This window comes from Mirounga leonina, unplaced genomic scaffold (assembly GCF_011800145.1).
Source record: "Mirounga leonina isolate KUSES-001 unplaced genomic scaffold, KU_Mleo_1.0 Mir_106, whole genome shotgun sequence".
Taxonomy (NCBI): Eukaryota; Metazoa; Chordata; class Mammalia; order Carnivora; family Phocidae; genus Mirounga; species Mirounga leonina.
Window position 1 is genome coordinate 5,283,113 of NW_023270232.1, and position 25,910 is coordinate 5,309,022.

Below are 25,910 nucleotides of genomic sequence, written 5' to 3' on the forward strand. Positions count from 1 at the left end.
CTCGGCAGCGGCCACGACCCACCTCTGCCCATGGGGCCCTCCATGCGCGCTCCTTCGCCCCGGGACTGAAACCGGCTCGCCCGGGACACGCGAGACACCAAGAAGGACGGACAGCGCAGAACCAACTCCAGGACTCTGCAGACACTTGAAGGGAAAAACGGGGCGGAGAGAAGGAGAGCCGTCCAGATTCCCCTAACTTTCCTGGACTTGGAACGTTCTTCGAAGTAACTTTCTTCTCACCTGGGTGCACCCCGATTACCGCTGGTTGTGTCTTTTTCGGCTTTCCCCCTCCTGCCGCTAATTTTTCCATCCCCTGCCGGGAGCAAAGGAAAGGGACATTTCCCCCCTGCCAGCAGCTCGGATCGCGCCTCGGGGCAGCGGCTCGCGCCTTTATTTATTCTATTTATTTATTTATTGGTTCTCAAGACGCGAGGGGATGGTAGCGGAGCGCGCCCGCAAAGCGGCAGCCGCCGGTGCCCGCGGCCCCGGGGAGCCGGGCGCGCCCGCGGCGGGGGCGCTGGCGGCGGCGGCGCGGGCCGAGCGCTGCGCGCGGCTGCCGAGCCCGGGGTCGTGCGGGCTGCTGGCGCTGGCCCTGTGCTCGCTGGCGCTCAGCCTGCTCGCCCACTTTCGGACCGCCGAGCTGCAGGCCCGGGTGCTGCGCCTGGAAGCGGAGCGTGGGGAGCAGCAAATGGAGACGGCTATTTTGGGACGAGTCAACCAACTGCTGGATGAGGTCTGTGCTCTTTGTTGCTGGCTTTTATCCCTCCCCGCGGCGCCCCCTCGCGCAGCCTCCAAACTTCCGACCAGCGGGCGCCCGCGGGCGCTTGCTCTCCTCCCGGCGGCGCGGAGCGCCCGGGCCCCGCAGGGGCTGTCTGCGGGTGCGTGGGGGCGGGGAAGGACGCTGCCCTGCGGGGCCTCGGAGGACCCCGAGGACCCCGGCGGCTTGCGTGGGACCCCTCAGCTCCCGCGGCCCGCAGGCGCCCCCCACGGCCCGCGCTGAGAGCGCCGGGGCGCGCGGGGCAGGTGGAGGAAGGCGAGGCGCGCGGAGGCTGCCAGGCCCCACTTCTCCCGCCCGGCACCCCGCCAGGGCCGTGTGAAGGCCGCGCAGCGCCCACGCGGCGGGATGTGTGCCCGGTGGCCCTGGCGGAGGCTTGCTGGGCCCCCGCGGCCCTCGCCTCCATCCCTTGAGGATCAGCGTTGCCTGACTTTTATTGCCATGTTCAGCGGGGAAGAGAGAGTGAGCGAGTGAGTCATCCAAGGGGCCGAGGGGGACAGACGGGGCTGTCCTTGCAGGGAGTGGTGTCCTGGTCCCTGCCCACTGCCCCAGACCGCTAGGGCCCAGGTGGGGGTCTCCCTGATTCTGCTGTCCTGGGGCTCGAATAAGCCCAAACCTCTTGTTTCTAAGCCACGTTTCCTATCCCTGGTCCCCTCGAATGGTCCCCATCATTTTATGTTTGTGTGTTTTTCTGGGAAGAGGATGCTGAGCTTTCCCCCCTTCTGAAATGTCCTTGAACCTAAGCAGCTTAAAAGCCATCAGTGTTGCTTAGCCATGGCGATCTTAGGAGTACATGAAGAGAGCTCCCCCCTAACCCCCCCCCACCCCCCAGGAAGGAGGGACAGGCAGCCTTATTGGTGGCACCAGAGGAAGAACTGGCCAGTTCGAATGGGAGTCCTCGTGACAGCACAAGGGATCCAGGGCCCAAATGAAGGAGAGGACCCACTGGCGAGGGTTGCAGTGGTCTGGGAAGAGGTTCTAGAACGGGCTGGCCAAAGAAGGTTTCCCTGAGGAAGAACTGGGGGGCCCTCTTCCTTCGTCCAAGGGGCTGTGGAACAGTAAAGAGCAGGTAGAAGGTTTTTATCCCCACTCTGCTACTTAGAAGCTATGCGACCTGCAGCAGATACCCTCACCCCTCTGAGCTCACAAACTGGTTGTGATGGTGGTTAGCATGGGAACCCAGTTCTAACTGTGGTGGGCGCTATGGCCATTCTGGCCCGAGGCTCTGGTGCCCTGCAGCCGGGCTCCTCTCGGGTTCCGCTGCCAGGCAAAGGCTCTCTGGTGTGGTCAAGGAGAGGGAGGTCACAGGACCAGAGCAGAGAGGGTGGTCCCAGTGCTGCCGGCAGCTCATTCCCATGCCCTGCCAGGACCCAGGGGATCCAGGACTCTGCCAGGCCACCCGCAAGTCCCCTGGGAAGTGTCTGCACTCAGCAGCGCGAGCCAGTGCCCTCTGCTAGCTGTCTGAGAGCGCATGTGGGACTGGCAGGGTGGTGGAGATGGTGTCAGGGCAGTGAGGGCTCCCCCAGGAATCTCAGGGGCCCTGGCAGCTGAGGGGCAAGCATTTGACCCTGGGAGCTCCTCCGCTCAGTGCCTCTCTCCATCCTCTCCCCTCCCTGGCCCCCGCTGCTGGCCAGGGCATGCCGCAGATCCTTGCTTCCTCCCCTTGAGACTTAGCCCTGTCAAGTCTCATGCTCACAGGCCCTGGGGACTGACAGTGTTACTGGACGTGCTGATTCCTCGTCTGCCAACCATAGCATCCGCTGCACCCACTGACTTCTAGACCTCTCATCTGCCAGAGCATCTGACCTGACCCCCATCTTACAGATGGGGAAATGAAGGCCCACAGAGGGGCCGTGGGTTACCCCGGTCACATGGCGAGATCCAGCACTAGAACCCAAGTTCCTGACCCCACTTCCAGTGCTCTTCACTATGTCCTGCTTCCTTCCTCTGTCCGTTTTCATTCAGTCAGGCAGCAAGTGTTTCCTGAGAGCCGGCTATGGATCGGGCATTGTAGGGAACACACTTCTGCCCTCCTACTCATGGGCAAATAGGGCACAAAGAAGACCCAGGTGGTGACCCTGTCATGTGAAAAATGCTAGGGTGACGGGAGCCGAGGAGGTCTGGGGAATGTATTAACATGCAGCCTACGTGAGGGCAGAGGCTTGCTGGGAAAGCGATTTTCGAGTAATGTCTTAAAGGGTGAATCGGAGACTTCCAGGCCAAAGGGGATGAGTGGAGGGGCTTTGTTCCAAGGGACAAAGGGAACAGAGTCTGAAGGTTGGAAGCCAGAGGGAAGGGTTGGCCTTGGGGAACGGAGTGGTGGAAGATTTGGCTGCAGAGGGTCAGGGCATCTGAGTCAACAGGGGCCTCGGAGACGTTAGATCTATGTGAGAGCACTGAGGAGCCATGGAAGGGCTTGAGGAGGGAGTTGTGTCTCTAGAATGGGAGGGAGAGCAGGGCAGAGCAGGAAGGCCAAACGAGAGGCTGGCACAGGCCACAGGGGGCTGGGGCCCAGACTGGGCTGCAGGTAGGGACAGAGTGAGGTGAATGGGAACGGGGGCTGCCGCGGGGGGCACTGAGGTCGGTAGCCGAGGGCCCTGGAGCCAGAGGGAGGGCCGGTCCTGGGAGTGGAGGTGGTGGGTGGCCTCCTCCATGGGGAGATGGCCCTAGGCGGCATCCCCTGGGTGGGACCTACAGTCCGGGCTTCATGAAATGACGCTCAAAGGTCTGCATGGTCCCATACAGTTACATGTGACTCATTATCCTTACATGAATTCAAATCAAGTACAATTTACAATTAAGTTTATCAGTCACACTGACCACCTTTCAGGTCAGTGCTCAAGAGACACCCAAGGCTAGTGGCTACCAGTTGGACAGTGCAGATAGAGAGCATCTGCATGATCGTAGAAAGTTCTGTAGGACAGCATTGCACTAGGAGCAAGCCACTTCTGGGCCAGCAAAGGTGTCTTGGAGCAACTCAAGGCCTCCCTCCACCCTCGGCCTTCTCTTTCCTACGTGTGCTCTTCCAAGTCAGAGCAAAGGGCAAAGGTGAGGAAGTGGAGAGTCAGAGAAGAGAGAAGGTTGACCGGAGGAAAGCCAGTGAGAAGAAAAGGCAGAGGAGAGCCGGGCAGGCAGTTTTGTTAACAGAGTAATTCTGTGGCACAGACTTACAGAGGGTTCCTTCTCTAAAGGGTGCATAGGCACCCCATGAGTGTCGGGGTCCCAAACCAGGGTTTTGGCTGGGCTTTGCCAGCCATGTGGCCTTCGGCAAGCCATGCCACCCTCCAACCTCAGGTTCCTTCTCTTGGGGGTGCTGTCAGACTCTCGGGATATGGCAGGTAGGAGGATGCACTAGAAGGTGCCACCACCGAAGGCCAGGCCCAGGATGGTATGAGTGCTCCCAGAGGGCTCCCCAGGATCTGGGGCAGGCAAGCCATGCTGGAGCAGGTGCACCTGGGCCACTCCCTGAAGAACGGAAGAAGGGCATTGGACAGGGCAGTCCTGGGGAAGCCCACAGCCTACTTGGTGGCCTGGAGGCCGGATCCCAGGGGCACATGCACACCACCCATCCCAGGGGGGAAAGCAGCATGCTGGGCAGAGACCAAATCTGGGAGGCGGGTGGAAGGCCAGGCCGAGGGGACCCAGTGGGAGAGGAGCCTGGAAGGAGGCAGTCCAGAGGCAGATGCAAGCAGAAGGCCTGGATCTGAGCGGCCTGGCCACTGGGAGGGGAGGGTCAGGGTGGGGAGAGGAGGACGGGGGCGGGGAGCCAGCTTGCGGGGAGCTGGCAGTGTGGCTTCCAGACCTCACGCCCCCACTGCTCCCCCATCAGTGCCTCTCTCCTAGGCTGGGACCCTTAATGAGCGCTCCAGCTGCCTGTTGCTTGGTTTGCTTGCTGTAAAGAAAGGAACTGGAATGTCCCAAACGGAGGAAATCAGATGTCACCCAGGGCTGGGCAGTGGGTGTGCGTGAAAGAGAAGGGTCTGGAGCTGAGAATAGCCAAGTCCATGTTGTTGGCCAAGGGAGAGCAATGGGAGTCAGCAGCCACCTTCCAGGTGGGCATTGGGGGATGCTCGGCAGACTCCCCTTCCCTGACAGTAAGAGTAACGGCCTCCCCTGATGGGAGTGTCTCACGTTTATATGGTACATCCGGCAGCCAATGCTGTACGTGATACCTCTTCCAGTCCTCACGGCCTCCCTAAGGGGTGGACACTCTCATCGCCCCATTTTACAGATGAGAAGACTGATGTCACTGTACCCTCCAACCTGCTATCAATGATCTAATCCTTTGGGTGTTAAGGGCGTTTTCCACCTCCAGGAATTTCCTGGGGGTTGGGGGGTGTTGAAGCTTCCAGGCTAAAATGTTGAGGAACCTGGGGCAGACTCTCTCATCCCTAAAAACAACAATGCCCACCACTGTAACAGAAATGTCTCCCATTTATAGGGTGTGTACAGGGGTCTTTTATTGATTTTCTTTTTTTTTCCCAGAGGGGCATTCAGGGGAAAGATCAAAGCGGTGTCTGAAAGACTGGGCTCCAGATGGGGGAGTCCTATCTCAGTCCCCTAGGATGGAAATGCTGGAACGGGGATGGCAGTGGGGCCTTACGGGGGATGTATGTGCGCTGCGGTGTGACCTGGGCCTCGGGAATCAGATAGACCCTGGATCCAAGCACCCGCGCATGCAGCCAGCCATGAAGCCAGCCTCCACTGCGTCTGACTCTGCGTGTATCGGTGCATGAGTGATCTTGTGGGGAGTTAATGGAGGGAAGATCCTCAGAGCCCCTCAGTCCCAGCCCCCTCTCTTCTGTTTTCTAAGAAAACTGGTCTGAAGTCTCTGCAACCAGGTTCCACACCACACCTTCTCCCTCCCATGTAGTTAGTTGTCTGGTCAAGTGGTGGTAAAGACTGGGCATGCCGCGTGTGCTTCACTCCATTCCCTGGCCTCAGCAGACATTGCTAATCAATTGCAGCACACTTTCCCATTGAGCTTATGTATAGTCTCAGAATCCTTCTCAACACTGCTCCAGGAAGCTATCACTAAGTAGTGAGAGTTGGTGTTCAAGATCAAGAGCAATTTCTTGACTCTCAGTTAAAAGAAAAATACAAAGCAATATTTATTACAGATAACTCCAGGGGGAGTTGTTAACGCTTTACAGCTTCTCCGAAGGCCTTAAAACTAGCAGGTAGCTCCGAACCAAACTGAGGACCTCATTAAGTAGCCACCCCTCATAGGAAGGTGGTGGGAACGTCAAAGCATCTGAGACAAGATGCCATCTGCCTTAAGCATAGTCTCACCATTTGACACTCTCGGAAAGATGCCTTTTTCCCCTTACTCGTGATCATTTTCAACTTGCCCCAGAGCCCTCTGGAAAACCTTCCCCAGACCACTCCAACCCTAAATGGGCTCTCTCCCTGCTCTGACTTCCTGCAGAACTTGCTGGCCATGCCAAACATCCAGCTCAGAGAAGGAAAATGTAGACATGGTGTGTGCTGACTTCTCTCGTCCCAGAATCAAAGCAGCCATTCCTAAGCCCTCAACACACTCCCCGTGAGCCTAGATGGACCTCAGAATCCTTCTCAACACAGACTCCAGACTACCACTCCCTGTTAGAGTCAATGTGCATCTAATTGCCATCCAGGGCTCAGCCTTAAGCTCATTGTGCAGTGTGTTCTCCTCTCTATTGCCTTTAAATATCTTGTCTCTGCATTTGATCACACACAATCCAGGGGGGAGAAGGGCCCATGGTCACCAGGTCCCTTACTGAGCCTCACCCAGGACTTTGCACGTAGTAGGCAGCCCTCACCACTTCGTTGATGGTTTAAGGTCCCTCTGCTAGAGGCTGGTGAAGTCATCTCCCTTGGCTGCCCTCCCCACACCCTGACCCCAGACCCAGCTGTAGGCTCAGCGTTTGCTCAGGGTCGCCTCCTGGAGGTGGGTGTTTCCCAGCAACCAGCAGAGAGGAAAGGATGAACTCCTGCTAAGTCAGGGCTGCACCCTGGTGCTGGCTGGGAGAGTGGGGATGGCTCAGTGGGCTGGGTTCCCGACTGGACAGAGCAGCTGGGGGCGTCCATCCCTTCCCATCCCCTATGCCCAACGGTCGGGAGCTTCCTCTTCACCTACCCAGACTGCCCGGCACATTTTTGGTTTAGGCAAAAGAGTAAAGTAGGCAAGCCCACAGCATGTGATGTCACTTGGACCTCTGCCACTCGCTGGTCATGTGACCTGAGCTTCAGGGTCCTGATCTGGAAAATGGGGATGCCAACATCCTCCTCACGGGGTGGTTGCAGAATTAAATGAAATCATTCAGTTAATGGCAGCTGTAATCATGACCACCTCCCTCAGCATTGGAGGAGGAGGTAAGATGGGGTTGTTGTACCTTGTCCATAACTTTTATTAATACCTAATATCTATTGAGCACTGTTCAAAGATTTCTACCATCTATTGATTCATTTAATTCTCAAAATGATCCTCTGAAGAGGTTATATATTGGTATTTTTTTCTATTTTCTATTTTATTTTATATTGTTACAGAAGAGAAAAATGGAGTCCCAGAGAAGGGAAGTGACTTTCCCAAGGTCACACAGCTCCAAGTAGCAGAGCCAGGCCTTAAACCCAAGCAGTCTGGCCCCAGAGCTGACACTCTGAAGCCACTAGTATACACCCTCTGTATGAAGTCCATTCCCTACTAGATCAGCTGAGGCAGGTCGTAGAGACCAGGGGCTAGGGACCTGTTCAGTCTGGTTCAGCTCCTACAGAGGGGGTGTTGACCGAACTGACTTGGCATCAGGCCTGCATTACCGTCTTTGCTGTAAAATGACGCGGGGGACACCATTTGTGACATCAGGCCTCGGTGAGGAGGAGCCTTAGGAAAATCCCTGTCCAGCCTTGGTTTCCAGAATGCTTGGCTTCCCAGGAGGGATGGATCAGTCTTGTCTCTTGGACATTGAAAGCTTAGCACCAAATCTGGGTTTCACCCCGTGGCACAGGCTAGTCCATCTGGCAGAAGTTTCTGCCTAAGCCCCAACCCCAGTTCCTGGTAATCACCCTGCCCTTGCTTTCTCTTTGTTTCCCTTACCTCCCAACTCCCTTACAGTACAATCCATGTCTGGCTGGTTGTCCATGCACCAAAGTGCCTCCTTAGAGCAAAACAGGAGTAGAAGCTCTACAACAACTAAACTCTATTTAAAGTTACTCTCCCTTCTTCACATCTGCACACCTTCAAAGACCTGGCCCAGCTCCCTGGGGAGTAGTACAACACACCAAGGCTGACCCCCTGCCCCAAATCCCAAAGTGAATCCCCGTGGCAAGGGTCTTGCAGTGAGGTGTTTAACAAGCCCCGTGGCTGGCAGCCCCGGGGACGGCGGGACACAGAATCTAGCTGTGGCCCCATGCCCGGGCCTCCTGTGCATCTGAACCCAGACCCCTCCCGGGTCCCAAGCAGAGCCGAGAGGCCAGGGCTGGCAGTCACGAGGGTCACAGAGGTGTCAATAAAAGCGCTACCACGCGCTGCACAGTTTGAAAGTCGAGGGGGCTTAAAGAAGGGGGTTGACTGGGGGCTTGTTCTGTTTTGTTTTTGAAAAATCACATCAGCGGAGGGTTTGCCATCCAGAAGGAAGGTTTCAGAAGCCTCAGGAATCCCCCCCACCTCCTTCAGTGGGGTTATGCCCCTTTCAGAAGCAGCTTGTAGAGTCCTCAGTGAGTAAAGGACGTCAGCAGGCTTCTCCGAGGGAAACTGAGGCCGGGATCTGGGGAGGGCCTGGGAAGGCTGGGGCAGACAGGGGTCCCCCGCTCTCCTGGGTGTTGTCTGGCTGCCTGCAGAGTCTGGCAGCAGCTCCAGGCTGACTCTCCCCCCCGCCTCCCATCTGCATGCCAAATGCCCCCTGCTCTGGGTGGGGGCCTCCCTGCAGAAAATTCTTTGTGGCCAAAAGGGTGGGGATAAGGCTGCTGGCAGCAGGGGCTCCCCTTCAAAGGGCAAGGGCAAGCCACACACAAAGGGGAGGAACTGCCTGCCTGAGAGGCTGGGCGCAGCCTTCCAGGGGCACCCGGGGCCCCTGTCTCCTCTCCTAGAGCCTATTGTGGGCTTTCCTGAAGCCCCGCGTGGCTAGAGCCCACACAGCCTGGGCCTCTGCTGCCTCTTCAGCCTCTTTTCCTCCCCTCCACGCCCCTGCCCACCCCAGCCTCTGGCCTCTTCAGTGCCCCCAGGCCCTTTGCTCAGACTTCCCCTGTCCAGCCTGCCCTCCCGCCACGAGGCTCCCACCTCTCTGTTGGTTCAGTTACAACAGGGGAGGCCTTGCTGGCCCCAGAGGACACATCTTCCCCAGGAAAGCTGTTGCAGGGCCCGGGGTTCTGCCATCCAGGGGACTCCACTCCTGGACTTGCCTATTACGCTGAAGATGCCCCGGGAAGGTGCCACTAAGCTGTCATGGGGAGGTGTTCTGCATCGGGTCATGCTCTGACAAGGTGGCCTAGACGACAGGATGGGAAGGGGACCTCTGGGGACAAGGATGCAGAAAGGGGGCTGGTTAAAGGGGCATTAGCTGGGGCTCTTCCAGGAAGAGCCTTAGTCCCTGTGAGCTGGCCTTTGTGGTTTCCTGGGGGTAGGGGGAGACTCAGAGATATGGGAGGTCAGAGGATGGTCCTGCTACCTGCAGCCTCTCCCCCACTCCATAGAATCAGAGTGTTAGAGGAAAGGGAGCCATGAACTATACCAGGAATTTCCTACAACATCACTGGTTCTCAGGCTTACACCCCCCTCCCCCCCAATGACAGGGAGCTCACTACCCGATGCAGCTGACTGTTCCGGCTATAAAGTATATGTTCTTCATCTTGTCAGAGCACCAGACCCTTCTTGACACCTACCACCCCACCCCTCCTGCATGTCTTGAAAGCACCTCAAACTCAACATGCTAAACTGAATAGGAAGCCCACCCCTCCCCAGACCCCTTCATCTGGGGAGGTGCTGATCTCCAGCTGCACCTACTCCAGGCCCGGCCGCCTGCACCATTCAGCCTCCTGCAGACCTGTCCCCTTCTCTCCATCACTGTGTGCCCTTCCCCAGCCGGCTACCCACAGTCTCCTGGGCTGTGGCAGGAGCCTCCTAACTCACCTGCTCCCGTTCACTCTGCCCTGTCCCTTTCAGTATCCACACAGCAACATGGGCGATCTTTCAAAAGCTCTAAATAGTCACCACATTCCCCTAATTACAGCTCTTCAGTAACTTCCTATTGTTCTCAGGCCAGAGACTAAATTTCTTAATGTGGGAGCGCCTGGGTGGCTCAGCCGTTAAGCGTCTGCCTTCGGCTCAGGTCATGATCCCAGGGTCCTGGGACCGAGCCCCGCATCGGGCTCCCTACTCTGTGGGAAGCCTGCTTCTCCCTCTCCCACTCCCCCTGCTTGTGTTCCCTCTCTTGCTGTGTCTCTCTCTGTCAAATAAATAAAATCTTAATAAATAAATAAATTTCTTAATGTGGTCCAGGAGGCCTGAAGAGCTCGGGCCCTTGCCCCCCTCTCTTGCCTCAGAGCTCCCCTTCCCCCACTTTCAGAGTTCAGCCACATGGCCGTACCCTGGCATAGTTAGGAGCACAGACTGTAGAGCCAGACTGCTGGGTTCAAGTCCAGCTCGGCTAGTTCCTGGCTGTGTGATGCTGGATGAGTTGTTTAACCTCTCTGTGCTTTGGGTTGTCCCTCTAAAACATGGGGTGATGATAATGAAGAGTATCTCCCTTTTATTGAGTGCTGTTTTTAGAATTTAAAAAGGTAAAATGAGTGCTTTGAGCAGTGCCTGGCCTTCCAGTAATCGGTATGGCCGTCTCCTGGAAAGAGTCAAACCCGCCCCCGCCCCGCACCACCCCCCCCATCACAGGTGTGCAGTGGAGGGACCTGGGCTCTGAACCCGGCTTCCTGGTTCAGATCCTGCCTCTGCCCACCGCCCTTACCCCCCACCGGCCGCCTGTCACTATGCAAGTCAGTAGGCCCTTCCCTGTCTCCAGTTCCTCCTTCAGAGTGGTGGCTGGGAGTGCAGAATGGATTCATCTAGGCAGGAGCCCTGCCTGTGTTATAAGAAGCCCATGATGGTGTCAGGTGTCAGCCGTTTTCCCTGCGCCTGGGCCCTCCCCTGGGTGAGCTGCTGGTCACCCTCAGGTGTCCACCCTGCCGTCACTTCCCCACGATGAACCAGCCTGGAGAGCCTCACCCCTGCTCACCAGAGCTCGATGACAGTGGCAGTTGGTCGGTGTGTGTGGTTTGTAGACTCCGTGTGCCCCTGCCTGGAGAGTAAGGGCCCCAGGGCCGCCTCTGTGTCTGCTCTGCTCCTGCATGTCCTGGCACTTTGCATGGCTCCCATCTACATAGATGCTCAAAGCCCATTAGCTGCAAGGAGGGAAGGAGGGAAGAGGTTCTTGGCTTCCACTCCAGCACTCTCACCCCAGCCCCTCATTGCTCCATGTCCGGGACTCTGCTTCATCCTGCACCGGGTCCCGAGACAACCCCAGGCCCCTTGAACCTGTGGTCTCCGGCCCCGTGCCAGCCTGGCTCCCACGCCCATTTACATCGTTCCAGGGCCCCACTCCCTGACTCTCCGAGGCAGCAGCAGGGCTGGAGGTTAGCTGAAAGGAAGGACTTTCTCATAAGAAGGTTGGAAAGCTCACACAGGGGCATTCACCTCCTTCCCCCGACTTCTGATCTGCAGAGCCTGGAGCCACAGGCTGCGTGGGTCTGGTGAAACGGGGGCAGAGACAGCCCGTGGCAACTGGCGGACCCTCGGGCCCCTGTGTCATGGCCCTGGGAGTCTGTGATTGGGTGCCAGGTCTGTGGCACAAAGAGTATTGTGGAGGGAGGAAGAAGACAGTTCCCCAGGCGCACCCCATGGCACCCCCTCCCGGCCCCCAGGGCAGACCGGGTGAGTCCAGTTTGGGCGGATGTGGGCTGAGTGTCTCAATTTCCTCCATTTTGATTTCCCTACGCTGATCTGCCTGTGCTCCAGGGCATGCAGCTGCCCATGGGCCTGTCCCCTTAACAAAGCTGGTCTGTGGGGCCAGCCCCCTCCTGCCGTCCCTGCGATTGGGCCCAGGGGCTGGCTCCTAACAGCTTCCGTCCTGCGTCTGAGCCTTTGCTCCTCACCGGAATGCCCTCCCTCTCCCATCTCCATCCATCCAAATGCTCCCGAAGCCTACATCCGCCTAGCACCCCAGGGATGGGTGCTAGGGGGCGGACCTCAACGTGATTCATTCAGTTCAAGTGTGGATCAAAACACCAAACCAGGCCCTGCCCTCAAAAAGCTGGCTTGGTCTCCCACGGGGCGCCGGCTCAGCAGTATGGTTGAGGGGTAATGAAAAGGGCTCTAGCAGATGGCATCGAGCACCACTCTGTGCCAGGCATTGTAATCAGACGCTGCTGCAGGGACTGGAGCTTTGCTCGATGTGGTCATTTCAATGAGCAGCTCCTTTTTTCAGCCTCTAGTCCTCAAAGGGCAGGGTGGCAGGCAGGAAGGACCCTCACTCTCCCTCCCTCTTCCAGGAAGAGGGGTTTGGTGTTTCCCAGGAACAGGAGCATGGCAGGAGACTTGACCACATGTCCCCAGCAGGGCCTGAGGCCGGGCCAGCCTCACTGTGGCCGATGGGAGGAGACAGGCCTAGGACCAGCTCAAGAGGGAAGGGGCCTTCACCTGGCCACCAAGAAAAACAAGCTAGCATAGCAGGTGCTCACCGTTCTTCACATCTGGACACTCTTTTTGTTTTTTTATCTCATCTCATTTTATCCCTCCATCCGTCCTGTGTAGTCTAGTGGTTAACTGATATTAGCCCCATTTTATAGATGAGGAAATCGAAGTCTGGAGGGATTATATCTCCTGCTTAATACACAGCAGGAGAGCTGGGAGCAGATCCCAAGGTCCTGGTACTCCCAAATGTAGCGCAGGCCCATATCAACACTGCCCAGCTCTGCGTGTGGTGGATCCTTCAGCAGAGTTTGAAGCTGTCTGTGCTAACCCCAAATAGAGTCCTATCCCAGCCTCCAAGGGCAGGTGGGTCCTGATAGGAGTCATACACTAATAATATCAAAAATTAACTATTAAATGACATTTTCCACCCAAATACTTAGCACAGTGCCTGATACATACTGCTCAATATGTGTAGCTATTATTATTAATAGTAACGTATTTAATAATTCCTCCTGGTAAGTGCTTTATGGTTTCCAAGGCACTTTCCCCAGCAACACTTAGGCGGCTGGCTGGGGGGCAACGGCCTCATTTTACAGACTCCCCCAGAGGGGAGGTACCAGGGTCAAGGTCCCAGCTGTGGAGTGCGGAGTCACCTGCTCTGGGCTCCATCCTCCACACCAAGACTTGGAACCACCCACCTATTACAGAGGCCCAGGTAGAGCCTGAGCCCTTTAAGAGCCCTGGGACCGAGTGCAGGGAGAAACCCAAGGCCAGGCCTCTCCGCATGCTCTGGGGGGAGTGAGTAGCCGCCTGGCATTTTCCCTTTGATACTGATACAGGCATTTTAATAGCTGCAAAGATCAGGCGGGTGCTGTTTCGGCTCTGGCCATGCAGGGCATTCCAGGAGGCCCTGGCCGCCAGCAGGGGTGGAGCGGGACGGCTGCTCTGTCCAGGGCAGCTGGGGGTCCACACCAGGGCCTTAGAAGGTTTTCTACCCACCCTGAGCCTCAGCCTGGGCATGTCCCACCAGGAGCCTCCAACTCAGATGCCTAAGGGGGCCAGGCTGGTGGGCTCAGTAGGTGAAGCTGACCAGGGAGAGGGTACTGTGGTGACTTGGGCAGCACACGCCCACCTACCTAACAGGGGCAGCCATCACTCAGCCTCACCCAGTCATCACCATGGCCCAGTATCACCAGATCCTTCCACTGTACAAGGGAGACCAAAAATCCAGACCTTTATGTGAAATCTCCTGATTTGTAAGCAACAGCTATTTATTGAACACCTACCATATGTCAGGCCTTGTTCTAGGCACTGGGGATATGGCAGTGAATAAAACAGACCAAAATATCCATGTCCTTGTGGAACTTACTTTCTATTTTTTTTTAAGATTTTATTTATTTATTTGAGAGAGAGAATGAGACAGAGAGAGCATGAGAGGGGGGAGGATCAGAGGGAGAAGCAGACTCCCCGCTGAGCAGGGAGTCTGACGCGGGACTCGATCCCTGGACTCCAGGATCATGACCTGAGCCGAAGGCAGTCGCTTAACCAACTGAGCCACCCAGGCACCCTGGAACTTACTTTCTAGTGATTGCAGTAGACAGTAAGCGAGATAAATGAACCAACAATACAACAAAATCCAGAGGAAAAAGATAAAACAGGGAAGAAGGATAGCAAGTATATTGCAGGAGGGCGCTGGGGGCAGAGGAGGCCTCACTGAGAGGGAGATGGTGGTTAGCCAGGAAATGAACTTCCCAGGTAGGCAGGCCAGCAAGTTCAAAGGCCCTGAGGTAGGAGAAAGCCAGGCATGCGCAGGAGTATCTAGGAGGCCTGTGTGGCCCCCTGGTGGCCGTGTTGAGAATGCTCTGTGGGGCAAAGGCAGGGGGACTCATCAAAAGGTTATCGCCATGACCAGGCCAGAGATGACCAGGCTCAACTGGGTGTAGTGTGGAGGTTGTGGAAAGGGGTCAGATCCTGGATGTGTCTAGAAAGTAGAGAGCAGGAGTTGCTGACCAAATGGGCGTGGAGTGAGAGAGAAGGAGGCATCCCTGATGATCTCAAGGTCTGGCAAGATGGAGTCGCCATTCCCTATGACAAGGAAGACAGCAGAGGGGTAGGCCTGGGGGTGGTGGGGACAGAATATGAGGAGTCCGGTTCTGCAGAGCTCATTGTGCTCAAGTAGGCAGCTGGATATGTGCGTCTGGGTCTGGGGGAAGATCCGGGTTAGAGGCGCAGGGAGCGTGGCATAGTCACCTACAGATGGTATTGAAGACATGAGGCAGGGTGAGGGTCCCCAGGAGCCAGGGCAGAGAGGAAAGCAGTGAGGCTGGACCCTGCGGCCTCCACAGAGATGAGAAGCAACCGGCAGAGGAGATAGAAGGAGCACTGAGTGCCAGGAGGGAAACTGGGAGAGGGGCATCCTGCTGCCCAGTGAGGAAAGTGTGTCAGGGAGAAGGCAGGGCTAGCAAACACCATGACAGGCTGGGATGAGAAGGACAGTCCCCTGGGCTTAGCAGCACCGAGGTCACCGGTGACCTGGGGGATAGCACCGGGCGGAGGGTGAGTAGGAGCCCGGCAGGAGTGCTCCAGGAGAGAGAGAGGAGGAGTTTGCCCAGGACAGAGCTTGGTCAGGAGAGGATTTTTCTTTTCCTTTCTTTTTCATGGTGGGAGGAACACCAGCATGTTGGCCCAGTGATGATGTCAGGAGTGGGTAAGTGACCACTGCATCCCGCCCGAAGCCTGTTTGTGTAAATATGTCTTTATGGGAACACAGCTGTGCTTCTTTGGTTTTCAAGTTTTCTGTGGCTGCCTCTCACCTCCGACAGTAGAGCTGAGGAGTTGTGTCGCCGTGTGCCTCACACAGCCCGGAATAGTCACTCGCTGGCCCTTTACAGAGAAGACGGAGCCTGATGCGAGCTAGGGATGGAGTCCGGAGGAGACCACTGCTGATGCAGGCGGGTGGGGAAGGCCCCGTGCGCAGCTGGACGGCTGGCCTCGCGTGGGAGGAGCAGCGAGAAGGGGCAGGTGTGGTCACAGCATGGGTGGCCCGGTCGCCTGGTGGCGGGAGCCTCTGCAGGCCTCTTCTGCTTGCTTTTCTCTCAGGACCGTCCGTTGACAGGGGCATGGGGGGAGGGGTGCTGGGCTGGGAGCGTGGAAGCCTGGAGAAGCAGGGCCCTCAAGCTGAGCTGATGGGCCAGGGAGACACCGTCTGCCTGCGGGGCTCTCATCTGGATCGTGGCGGTGAATAAAAGCGAGGCCAGTGGGCGAGGCCTGGATGGTGCACCATGGCATCTAACTTGTGCTAGTCTCATGGCTGTCACGAAGCCGTGGGAATGTCAAGGGTCTGTGTCACTAGAAATTCAGGCTCTGCCAGTGAGGAGGCCAATGATGGAGAAATGTTTATGGCAGGGTGGCCGATTCCTATGGCAGGAACTTCAGTATTCTGGTCATAGTCAATAACTGTGAGCCGCGGGACAGGCCCCCCCCGTGGCCAGGTCTACATGTGAAATTAGTCACTTCAAACTGCTGGACACAGATCCAATGGGGGGGGCGGGGAACAAACCACTGTAGGAACCAAATAAAATACATCTACAGGCCAACGTGGCCTGGGAGCTACCAGGTTCTCGCTGCTAGGCTAGCATCAGAGAGCATGGTGCCACTGTCCACCTCTGACCTTGGCCGTGCTCGTCTCCCTGCCCCCCGCCCCGCCTTGCACCTTGGGTTCCTCCCCTGTAACTCGAGGATCACAAGTGCCCTCCGGGTGTCAGGCACCTTCCCTTCCATGCATCGACCATCCCAGTCCTCCCACGAACCCGGTGACGTAGGGACTCGAATCTGCCCAGGGTCCGAGAACTGCACATGAACCTCGGCAGCCTCTTCCTGGACGCATTGCTTGCAACCCCTGGGCAAGTGGGGCCCACCCTGTGTGGCTCAGCACGCTGCCCTTTGAAAAGCAGGCAGCCCAGGCCCTGGTGCTTGCGACCGTGTACCCGTCTGTCCGCCACCGTGGAAATGGCAGCTCCTGGGGAGCAGGAGATGTCCCGGTCTACTCGTTGCCACTTCCTTGGGGCCTTCCTGATTGGTTCAATGATTTGCAAAGAAGAGGTTCGAGAGCGGGGCAGGTGGCCTACTCAGCCCCCTATCCCCTACCCCTGACCAGCCTGCCTGGGCCTGGCTGTGAGGGACCCCAGAAAAACAGTCACTGTCCCTGACACCGGGATCAATCAAGAGCCCAGACCTAGACAGGAAACAATTAGCAGAGAGCCGAGAAAAGCAGGTCATTGTGCCCATGATGGTGGGGTGCAGGAAGGCCACAGCTGGTTTATAGGGCCCTGGGGTTGGGGTTAATTTCTTTAAGAGCACTCCTAAGACATCAGACACTGAGATTCCCTAGATGGGACCTTCTCCATCTGCTTCTTATTACGCAGACGCCCATGGCCAGTCTTTGATCCCGGAACAGTCCTCCTGCCAGCCCCCAGGCGGCCCTTTCTCCCCCTCCGTCCCCACCAGCCTGCAGACCCTTCCCAGGGCTTGGCCTTCCATTTCCGTGACTCCTCTCCTCTGTCTCCTTTTGCAGAGATGGAAGCTCCACTCTCGGAGGCGCCGGGAGGCCCTCCCGAAGCCGTCTTCAGGGTGTCACTGTCCGCCAGGTAAGGAGCTCTGCGAATAGCGGACGAGGATGGGGACAGGCACCAGAAGCCCTCTTAGTGGGTATGCTGTAGCCGCCCCTGCTCAGAGCGTCCCTTTTCACGTGAAAGACGGGAATGACAAAATCTGTGAGGCTTACCTTCCCTCTGCGGGTTTCATTTATTCAAGCGTTCATTCATTCGTCAACTCTTCTATGGGGGTGCGCGCCAGGTGGTGAAATCAGATACGATGGTGGGCGTGGCCATGTTCAGGACATCATGAAGCTTTACCACGAGGGCAGGGACCTGGCTCATCCAGTTCACAGTTGTGCCCCCAACTCCCGACACATAGTAGGTGTACAAACGTGTCACACGGATGAATGGATTACTCCATCCTTGTAAGACTTGCCTGCCCGAGCTAGACGGCTCAGGTGCGTTCGGGGCGAGGCATCGAGGCTGTACGCATTAATGCACACAAGCTAAGGGCTGCAAGGTGATGCGGGGCGTCAGCTGGACTCAGAGTCTGCTCTTGCCGTTGACCAGCCCTCTCGGCTCTGGTCGTTGGTGAGGATGCCCGCTCCAGTACTCTTCCTCCGCGTCTCGCCCGGAGCTCCTGCTCTGTTCTGGGTGCCCTGATGGATGTTGGGCTCAATGGCACTGTCCGCCATTAATAACGGTGACAAGTTACAGCTCACGAGGACTTTTCTAGGTTGCTGGCCATATGATTAAGCTATGAGAATGACAGACGGGCAAGTCTCATTGTTCCCATAAGTAACTGGAATGGACTGTCCTTCTTTGGGGGCGAGAGAGGAAACTTCCAAAAAGGATTTGTGGTGGGGAACACTTTGGAGTAATCACAGAGGGCCTCTGCCAGCTCCAGGTAGGCCCCTTGACACTCTCTGTGGGCATGTGACACGGGCAGGACACCCACAGGGCACAGGAGCTCAGGGGCCTTGGTAGTCCTCACCCAGGGGCCCCAGGCCAGGGAATGGAGGCCAACGGGTGGTGAGCATATAGGAAACGGAGGGCCCACGTTCTCAGAAGAGTGAGGGAGCTGGGCTGGGAGTCACAGTTCAGGGCGCTGCCCTGGGAAACGGTGGGGCCATGACGGAATTCAGCTGGCCCGTCGGGAGAGGGTCGCCCAGGTTAATTAAAAGGGTGTCTGAGTCCTGGGAAGCTCCCTCCCTCCCTCGGGGCCCAGGAGATTGAGCCCTGGCATCCGGGAAAGCTTCTGGGAGAAGAATGCCAAGGTTAATGAGATGGGATGAAGGTGAGGGAAGGGAAGCGGGGCCTGGGCAGAGCTCCCATAGCATCGAGATTTCTAAGGCAGCCGGGGCCTCAGATAAGCCTGTCCGTTCAGATAAGCCTGACCCGTAGCTCTCAGTCGATTGCAATCATCTTCCGCTCAAAGTCTATAATGCTGCTGAAGGGCAGGACCTTTGGAACCACAGAAAATAGAGGCTTGGGTCCAATCCTGACATTTACCAGGGGCGTGACCTTTAGAGAATGATTTAACCTCTCAGCCTCAGTTGCCTGGTGTGAAAAGTGGGGATAAGGGCCACCTTGCAGGTATACGGTGGAGGTGGAGACCCAGTGAGCTAATCATGGAAAGTACTTAGTACCGTTCCTGATTGGTAGGAAGCACTATTACTGTTATTTCCTCAATTCCTCCTGTACTTAAAGATGTACAGAAATCCTATCAAATACCGTGTTCTGGTGCGGGGGGCGCTGTGGGTTGCACATTTATGGTAAGGCAAGCGGCTTGCTCTTCTCCCTCTCCGTCCTGATTGGGCTTCACGTGTCCTGCCCACCCTCCAAGTGGGTGTCTAACTAATAGGCGTCAATTTTGTGCTTGGGAGAGTCTGGCTCAGGTGGTCCTGGGAGGCTGGGCGGCTGGGGAGGGATGTGGTGGGAAGGAGGAAAATTCCAAAGCTGTTTCATCTCTCCTCACTTCTGGGAGTCTGTGGGCTCCCCGGGGGTCTTGGACAGGGAGGAGGAAGTGGCGAAGCCATGGTGAATGACTCAGAAGTGGGGGGAAGGAGGGACGCAGTGGGGAGCAGAAAAGGCTTGACGCTGGTCCTCTGTGGGGAGGAGCCACCAGCAGGGACCCAGCTGGCAGGAGATGGGAGGAGAGAGCCAGGGCTCCTGGGAGGGGTGTCCTGGGTGTTCAAGAATCACCCAAAGGGCAGTTTGGCCCAAATTAGAGATCAGCGCCAGGTGGGTAGCACCAGGAGAATTTAATCAGAGGACGTAAAATTGAGGCAAAATCAGAAGAAGACTAAGATGCTCTCCCAGCTTTTTGGAGAGGCAGCAGGAAGGGACTGGAAGGGCCGCGAGGAGGCGTCTCAGACAATGGAACCACAGAGTAAAATGCATCTGCTGGGATGGGCTCGGTCCCGTTGGGTGGGTCCCTGCACCTGCCCCTTCTGCCCAACCAGGGGGTTCTCACCACACGGTGAAGTTACTTCCTCCACACTGAAGCCTGCCCCCCAGGTGGCTGCCAAGCTGTCGTGAGTCATTGCACTTCCGCCACAGCCCCTAACTCAGTACCTGCTACGTGTCAGGAACAGTACCGAGCACTTCATATTGATGGATGACCTTTCCAAGAACACTCCAAACAGGCAGAGTGGGTTTTTGACGTTCTAAAATAGTTGCAAACCTCCAAACTCAAGAGTAGAACGCCTCTCTCCTTCTTGGGCCTAAATGATGCATCTCAGATTATTTCCTTAAGGTCAGAGTTTATAAACCACTTTAGGAACCACTTTGAGGTTCCTGTTATTTGCAGAAGGACTTACACAACTGGAAAGTGCTACCCACAAAGTCAAAGCATTATCATTTTTGTCTTGCCAGCATCTCATAACATGCCTGTACATAGTAGATGCTCAATGCATCTCCAATAAAGGATCATTAATTACCCTTCCTGAGCAATTAGATTCTTTCCTGTGTTCTCCATCTGCCCTCTGGTTGGTTTCTGATACCTCCCCCTCCTTCACACACCACACATCCCACCCCACCCCACCCCAACACTGCCCTTCATCTTGCCTGATGCTGATCTTTCACTGCTTTTGGGACACAACACATAAACACGCATTCCTCCTGCCTTCTGTGGGATCCAAGCCTAGAATCTTGAGCCCGTGCCTGCCCCCAGTCCACCTCTGCGGCTGGCTGGGCTAAGGCGGAGTCCTGGGTGTGTTCTTCCTCGTGGCAGCCTTGGGCCCCTGGACGGCCTCCAGAGGGCTCAGGACACATAATCATGGGCAGAAAACCCACCTCCTTCCCCTCCTACTCTGACCTCACCAGCATCCTCCCAGGATCCTCCCTGTCCCAAAATAGCCATGCACTCCCCGAGATCTGGCTGTTCCTGGGCCCCATGCACTGTGTTCCACGGTTGTGATGGGCCTGCAGGCCTGGGCCAGGGTGCTGAAGGGTGGGCCTCGCTAGGATCGTCACAGCCTCTAGAAGTTCAGGGGAGTAAGCCTGGGCCATTCGCAAAGCATACGGCCCGGTGGGACGGGAGAAGGGCCTTGGGAACAAATCTACCCACCGTGAGACTTCCCAGGCCACTTGAGAAGAATACAAAGATTAGGGAAACTCCCATTTCGGTCCCTGTTCTCAGTACCAAATGAGGAGCAGGACAATACGGGCTCCAGGCAGCAAGAAAGCAGCTCCTTCAGGCCCGCCACGCTGGGGCTGGGCAGGGCTGGCGGTAGGAAGGAGCCCCGACAGGCAGCTGCGGGGGTAGGTGGCTCCATGATGTGGGCTTCATCTCCGAGGGAAGAGAGGAGCCCAGAGTCCCAGAGGTCTGGACTGCAAAAGCAGGGACGAGGGGGTGGCATGGTGGGGTCTGTGCATTCGCACCTGAGCCAGCCGTGGTTCGGAGCATGGATGAACCGGAGAGAGGTGGCCCTCAGGCTGGCTTGCGGGAGAGACCGTGGCCATCCCCTGGTTCACGGTGTGCTAACGAGCCAGCGAGCCCAGAGGAGCCTGGGGCTCGGGGAGAGCTTCACTGCGGAGGTGGCACTGGCGGTCGGCGGTAGGGCATCTGGTTAGCGTAGAGCCTCAGCTGCCGCCGTAACGACAGAGCTCCCGACACAGGGACTCCAACAAGGCGGAGCAGAGGTCTTTCCCTCAGCAGGCCAGACGGCGGTGGCGCCGGGCGGGGAAGGTGGCCTTGCCATCTCCTTCATGCGGCACGATGCTGGCAATTGCTTTGTTCTCACCATCCCAAGTTTTTAAGAGCAAAACGTGAAGGGGAAAAAAAAAATCCCACCTGCATCACTTCTGCTCGTATCCCATTGGCCAGCACTTAGTCACATGGTTACCAGCTCCGCGGGAGGCCAGGCAGGGGTTTTCTGCTGGGCAGCCAGGCGCCCAGACACAAGTCTGTTGCTGGGGGTGGGTGGGGGGGCGCAGATAACGGAGGAAAGACTAGCAATCTGCGTAGACGCCGTTCCACCCGCACGGGCAGAGGCTCTGAGAAGAAGAAAAAGGCGGAATATGTGGGAACGACAAGCAGCTGGAGGAAGCTGGAGCATAGATCTGAAATAAGGGTGGGAAAAGACAGCAAAGGGCCAGGCCGAGGAGTTGCAGCTCTCCCCCTGCCAAGAGAGGGAAACGGTTTTCATCCTGAGGGTGACTGATTAGTAATGGCTGCCCGGAGCGTGCAGCGTGGATTCGGAGGCTACATCAGGCTCCGTGGACGATGTGGTCATCGCTTAGGGATGTCTGTTGTGGGTGCAGGTGTGGCGAGCAGTAACACGTGCTCTGGCCTCAGGAGGTGATGGGGCATCAGGGAAGGGCTGGGGAGCAGGGATGAGACCTGATCCCGTTTGTAGTCTAGAACCGTATCTAGCAATGACGTGGAGGCTGGCTTGAGGGCAGAGAAGCCCCTTCCAGCAACGAAAGTTGGCAATTGATGTTCAGGCTGAAACAGCCCCTCTGGGCTTGGTTAGCTTCCATATGTGGTAAGAGCTGGTGTCCACATGTCCTGAAGCCCTTTCTTTGTCTAGCCTTACCCTGGTTGCCCTGGTGGCGGATCTCCCCCTCCCCAGCAGTCTCAGGGCATTTTCACGGGCAGGGACTATGGCCAGAGCTTCCATCCTAGACTGAGCTCCCCTCAGCTCTCTTGGACTACAGCAGAGCAGACCCACAGCGCCCCCTACCCTGTGGTTCTCCTCTGTTTAGACTCAGCTAACCCAGAAAAGGGAGCATTTAGACCAAAGTGTCCCTGGGTGCCATTAATAAAGAAAAAGACTGCAGAGCTGATGGTTGCATTAGGCAGAACATTTCCACTAAAGAAATACTGTTTTCAGGTAAACTCTGCTTTATATGCAAATAATTGATGGGTTAATTCTGAGTCATTCCTGGCTAATCCTCAAAGCACATCCCTGAGGGCCAGCCTGATAAGAGACCCTCCGATAGGATTCCAACTCTCCCTCTTTCTGCCTCGGCCAAGCTTTTGTGCTGTGTCAGCTCCCTTCCCCCTCGGCCACCCGCCCCCTCCTCCTCCTCCCGCCATTCCGTCTCATGGCCCATCTGACCTCCCAGACCCCCAGGCTCTAACCCCAGGCAGCATCAATGCCTCCTTCTCCTTCACCCACATACTCCATCATCACTGTGTCCTATCAATTCCACTCAACTGCTCAGAAACCATCCATGGCTCCCTAGTGATCATACACACCCCATCCCAATCATAAGGACTTTTATCTCTCAAGCCTGGGCTCTGACCAGCCTCCTGTTATGCTGTACTCCTTGTCTTTCAGTAAAACTGGACCACTCACCTGCCCTGCCCCTACACCAGTGTCTCACCCGTTCACATCCATTCATGCTGTTCTCATGGCTTTGTTCTGTTTCTACCTGATGGACTCTTTTTTTTTTTGACAGACTCTTAACCCCTCCAGGCTTGCTACCGCATCCCCGCAGCTCCTTCCATCCTTTTCTCCTACCAGAGCCTTGCTCCTTCGTTCTGCTATTTGGTTACCATGCTAACAGAATGCCTGGTGTGTGCTCAGCATATAATCCAAGCAAAACCACCTACTGGGACAACTAATGTGTCTTCAAGTGGGACGTGAAAACAGACCAGGATGTATACACCTGTGACGGTTTCTCTTTGGCTGTGATCACTGACCATTTGATTTAGATTCTGCAGGCACTTGACCGCAAAACTCAGCATGAGCCTCTTACACACTGGGGGGAGCCTCTGTGGGTTTTCGGGCAGGGAGAACCTTCGAACCTACCTACACACCACACCAGGCAGCCTCCATGACATCTCCCCCTGGACACATCACAGGTCGCCCGTCCTCAAAGCGCACACAGCTGAAGCCAGCATCTTTGTCCCAAACCTGGCCCGTAGCCAACATCCCCAGTCCTGGGGAATGGCGCCACCACCACCACACGGGTCCAGCACCGAGGCTGGAACCTGGGGTTCAGTCCGGACCCCGCCATTTCCCTCACATCCCACCCACCACCAAGCCCCGCTGATCCCGCCCCGCCAGTTGCCCCCGGCGCCTCCACCAGCACACCTGTTGCGGCCGCCACCATCTCTCACCTTACTCCCTGCAGGAGCCCCCCCACGGCTCCTCCTCGGATCCCTGAATGGTGTTTGAAAAATGAATGCACAACCCTCCTTAAAGCACGTCCTCCTTTCATTCGCCCTTAGGTTAAAGGTCCCAATCCCTAATGTGGCCTGCTGCCCCCGCAGGCCTCCCCTCCTGCCAGTGTCCCTCCTGCATGCCCAGCAGGCTCCCTGGTGACAGCCATGCGCTGGAGCTGAGGCTGCAGGTAAAGGGAGCCAGGGCCGAACCAGAGCCAGGATGTTGTGCTTTAGAAATCAGACAGCCAGTCAGTAAAGCTCAGACCCTGGGTTCCAGATGCAGGCACTTCCTGCGGCCTTTTGGCTCCGTTTCAGGCAAGCAGCTAGCCGGGTGGGAGGTTGGCTGTTACCTCGAGGAGGTAAGGAAGTCCCCAGTGAGGGGGGCCAGCGTGGGAAGGGCCTCTCCTCCCAAGGCTGCCCTTCTCAGCACTTCGGAGCTGCCTGGGGCATTCTCCAAAGTTCATCTCTTCCCTGTTTCCTCCCGAAAGCACTGCCAGATCCCCAGCCCTCCTGGACAGCACTGATAATGTGTTTCTCCTAGATCGGCTCTGATAAGGCCCGCTGGGTGGTCGCTGGGATTTGCAGCGAAATAAAAATAAGGAAATGGAGGGTTCTGGAAAGGCAGTGTGCTGTGCCTAGAAGAGCCTTGGGCTGGGCATCCGTCCCAGACCCTGAGGGACTCTGAGCAGGTTACTTCCTCTCTCTGGGCCTCAGTTTCCTTACGTGTGAGGAAATAATGGGACACTATTTGACAAAGTGTGTGATGGCCCCCACAGAGCCGCCCCTCCTGAGAAACACTCACTCGTGCATAAGGGAGGACAGGGTGTTCCCTGTGGCCCCGTTGTGCACTGCGGGGAAAGGGAAAAGAAAACCTAAATATTTGTCAGAAGCAGAGTGGAGACACACACTGTAGGATGTAAAACTGTGGTACTTTCACCAACGAAATACCATACACAGGGAGCGTGGATGAACTTGACCTCAAGGCCAAGCAATACCAGGGGTGAATCTCATCCTAGCGAGGGGAAAAAAAGCAAATTACAAGAGAATATGTACAATATAATTCATTTATATAAAGTTTAAAAACACAAAACAACAAGACACATTATTCAGGGAATATTTGCCTAAGCAATAAGTGTATAGAGAAATGCACTGGAGTTGGGTGCCTGGGTGGCTCAGTTGGTTAAGCGACTGCCTTCGGCTCAGGTCATGATCCTGGAGTCCCGGGATCGAGTCCTGCATCGGGCTCCCTGCTCAGCAGGGAGTCTGCTTCTCCCTCTGACCCTCACCCTCTCCTGCTCTTTGTCTCTCATTCTCTCTCTCTCAAATAAATAAATAAAATTAAAAAAAAAAAAAGAAAGAAAAGAAATGCACCGGAGTGATAAGCATTACATTCTGGGGGGGGGGGGGGGAGCGACGAGGTGGGGCTGGGGTTGCTGAGGGTTTGGCTATATTGGTAACTCTTTTTTATTTCTTTTAAAAGATTTTATTTATTTATTTATTTATTTATTTATTTATAGAGCAAGTATGAGTGGGGGAGGGGCAAAGGGAGGGGGAGGCAGAGGGACGGGGAGAAAGAATCTCAAGCAGACTCTCTACTGAGTGCGGAGCACGCCCAACACTGGGCTCCATCTCAGGACCCAGAGATCACCACCAAGCTGAAATCAAGAGTCGGATGCTTAACTGACTGAGCCACCCAGGCGCCCCTATATTGGTAACATTTAAGCTGGATGGAGGCTATGCCAGGTTCATGCTATTTCTTGGTAACAACTTCATTGAGATATAATTTGCATTATATTATCCATTTAAAGTGTACAATATGATGGTTTCTGGTCTGTTCACAGAGCCGTGCAACCATCACCATAATCAAGTTTAGAACATTCCATCACCTCCCAGAAGAAACCCTGGACCCTTTAGCTGTCACCCCCACACCCCTACTAATCTACTTCCTAGTTCTATGGATTTAGTGTCACGTTTTCAAGGTTCATCCATGCTGTAACATGTAACAATCCTTCATTCCTTTTTATTGCCCAATAATACATTATATTATGTTTATTGCTCATTGAATGTCTGAAATATTTCAAGATAAAACATTATTTAATTATAAGGCTGAATAGAGGATGTTGTTGGATCAGAGGAAGTGGGAGGAGCCCTTCGGGCTGGACTCTGTGACTAATTGGCTATGGTGGCCTTTTCCATGGGGCAGGAGCCCCCCGTGTGAACCCCTCTCTGTGCCTAGCTCTTCAGCATTGGAAAAGCCACTAACCCCTT

At 56.0% G+C, this 25,910-nt stretch overlaps 1 protein-coding gene across 1 annotated transcript in view; it reads left to right on the forward strand.

Annotated features, from left to right (window-relative positions):
• Positions 1–436: 436 nt before the first annotated feature.
• The window catches only part of LOC118018211 (collagen alpha-1(XIII) chain-like), a 143,370-nt gene continuing 117,896 nt past the window's right edge, over positions 437–25,910 (forward strand). The window contains exons 1-2 of the mRNA XM_035016667.1: positions 437–733; positions 17,002–17,074. Of these exons, the coding sequence (XP_034872558.1) occupies positions 437–733; positions 17,002–17,074 (370 nt within the window). The remainder of the gene's footprint in view (positions 734–17,001; positions 17,075–25,910) is intronic.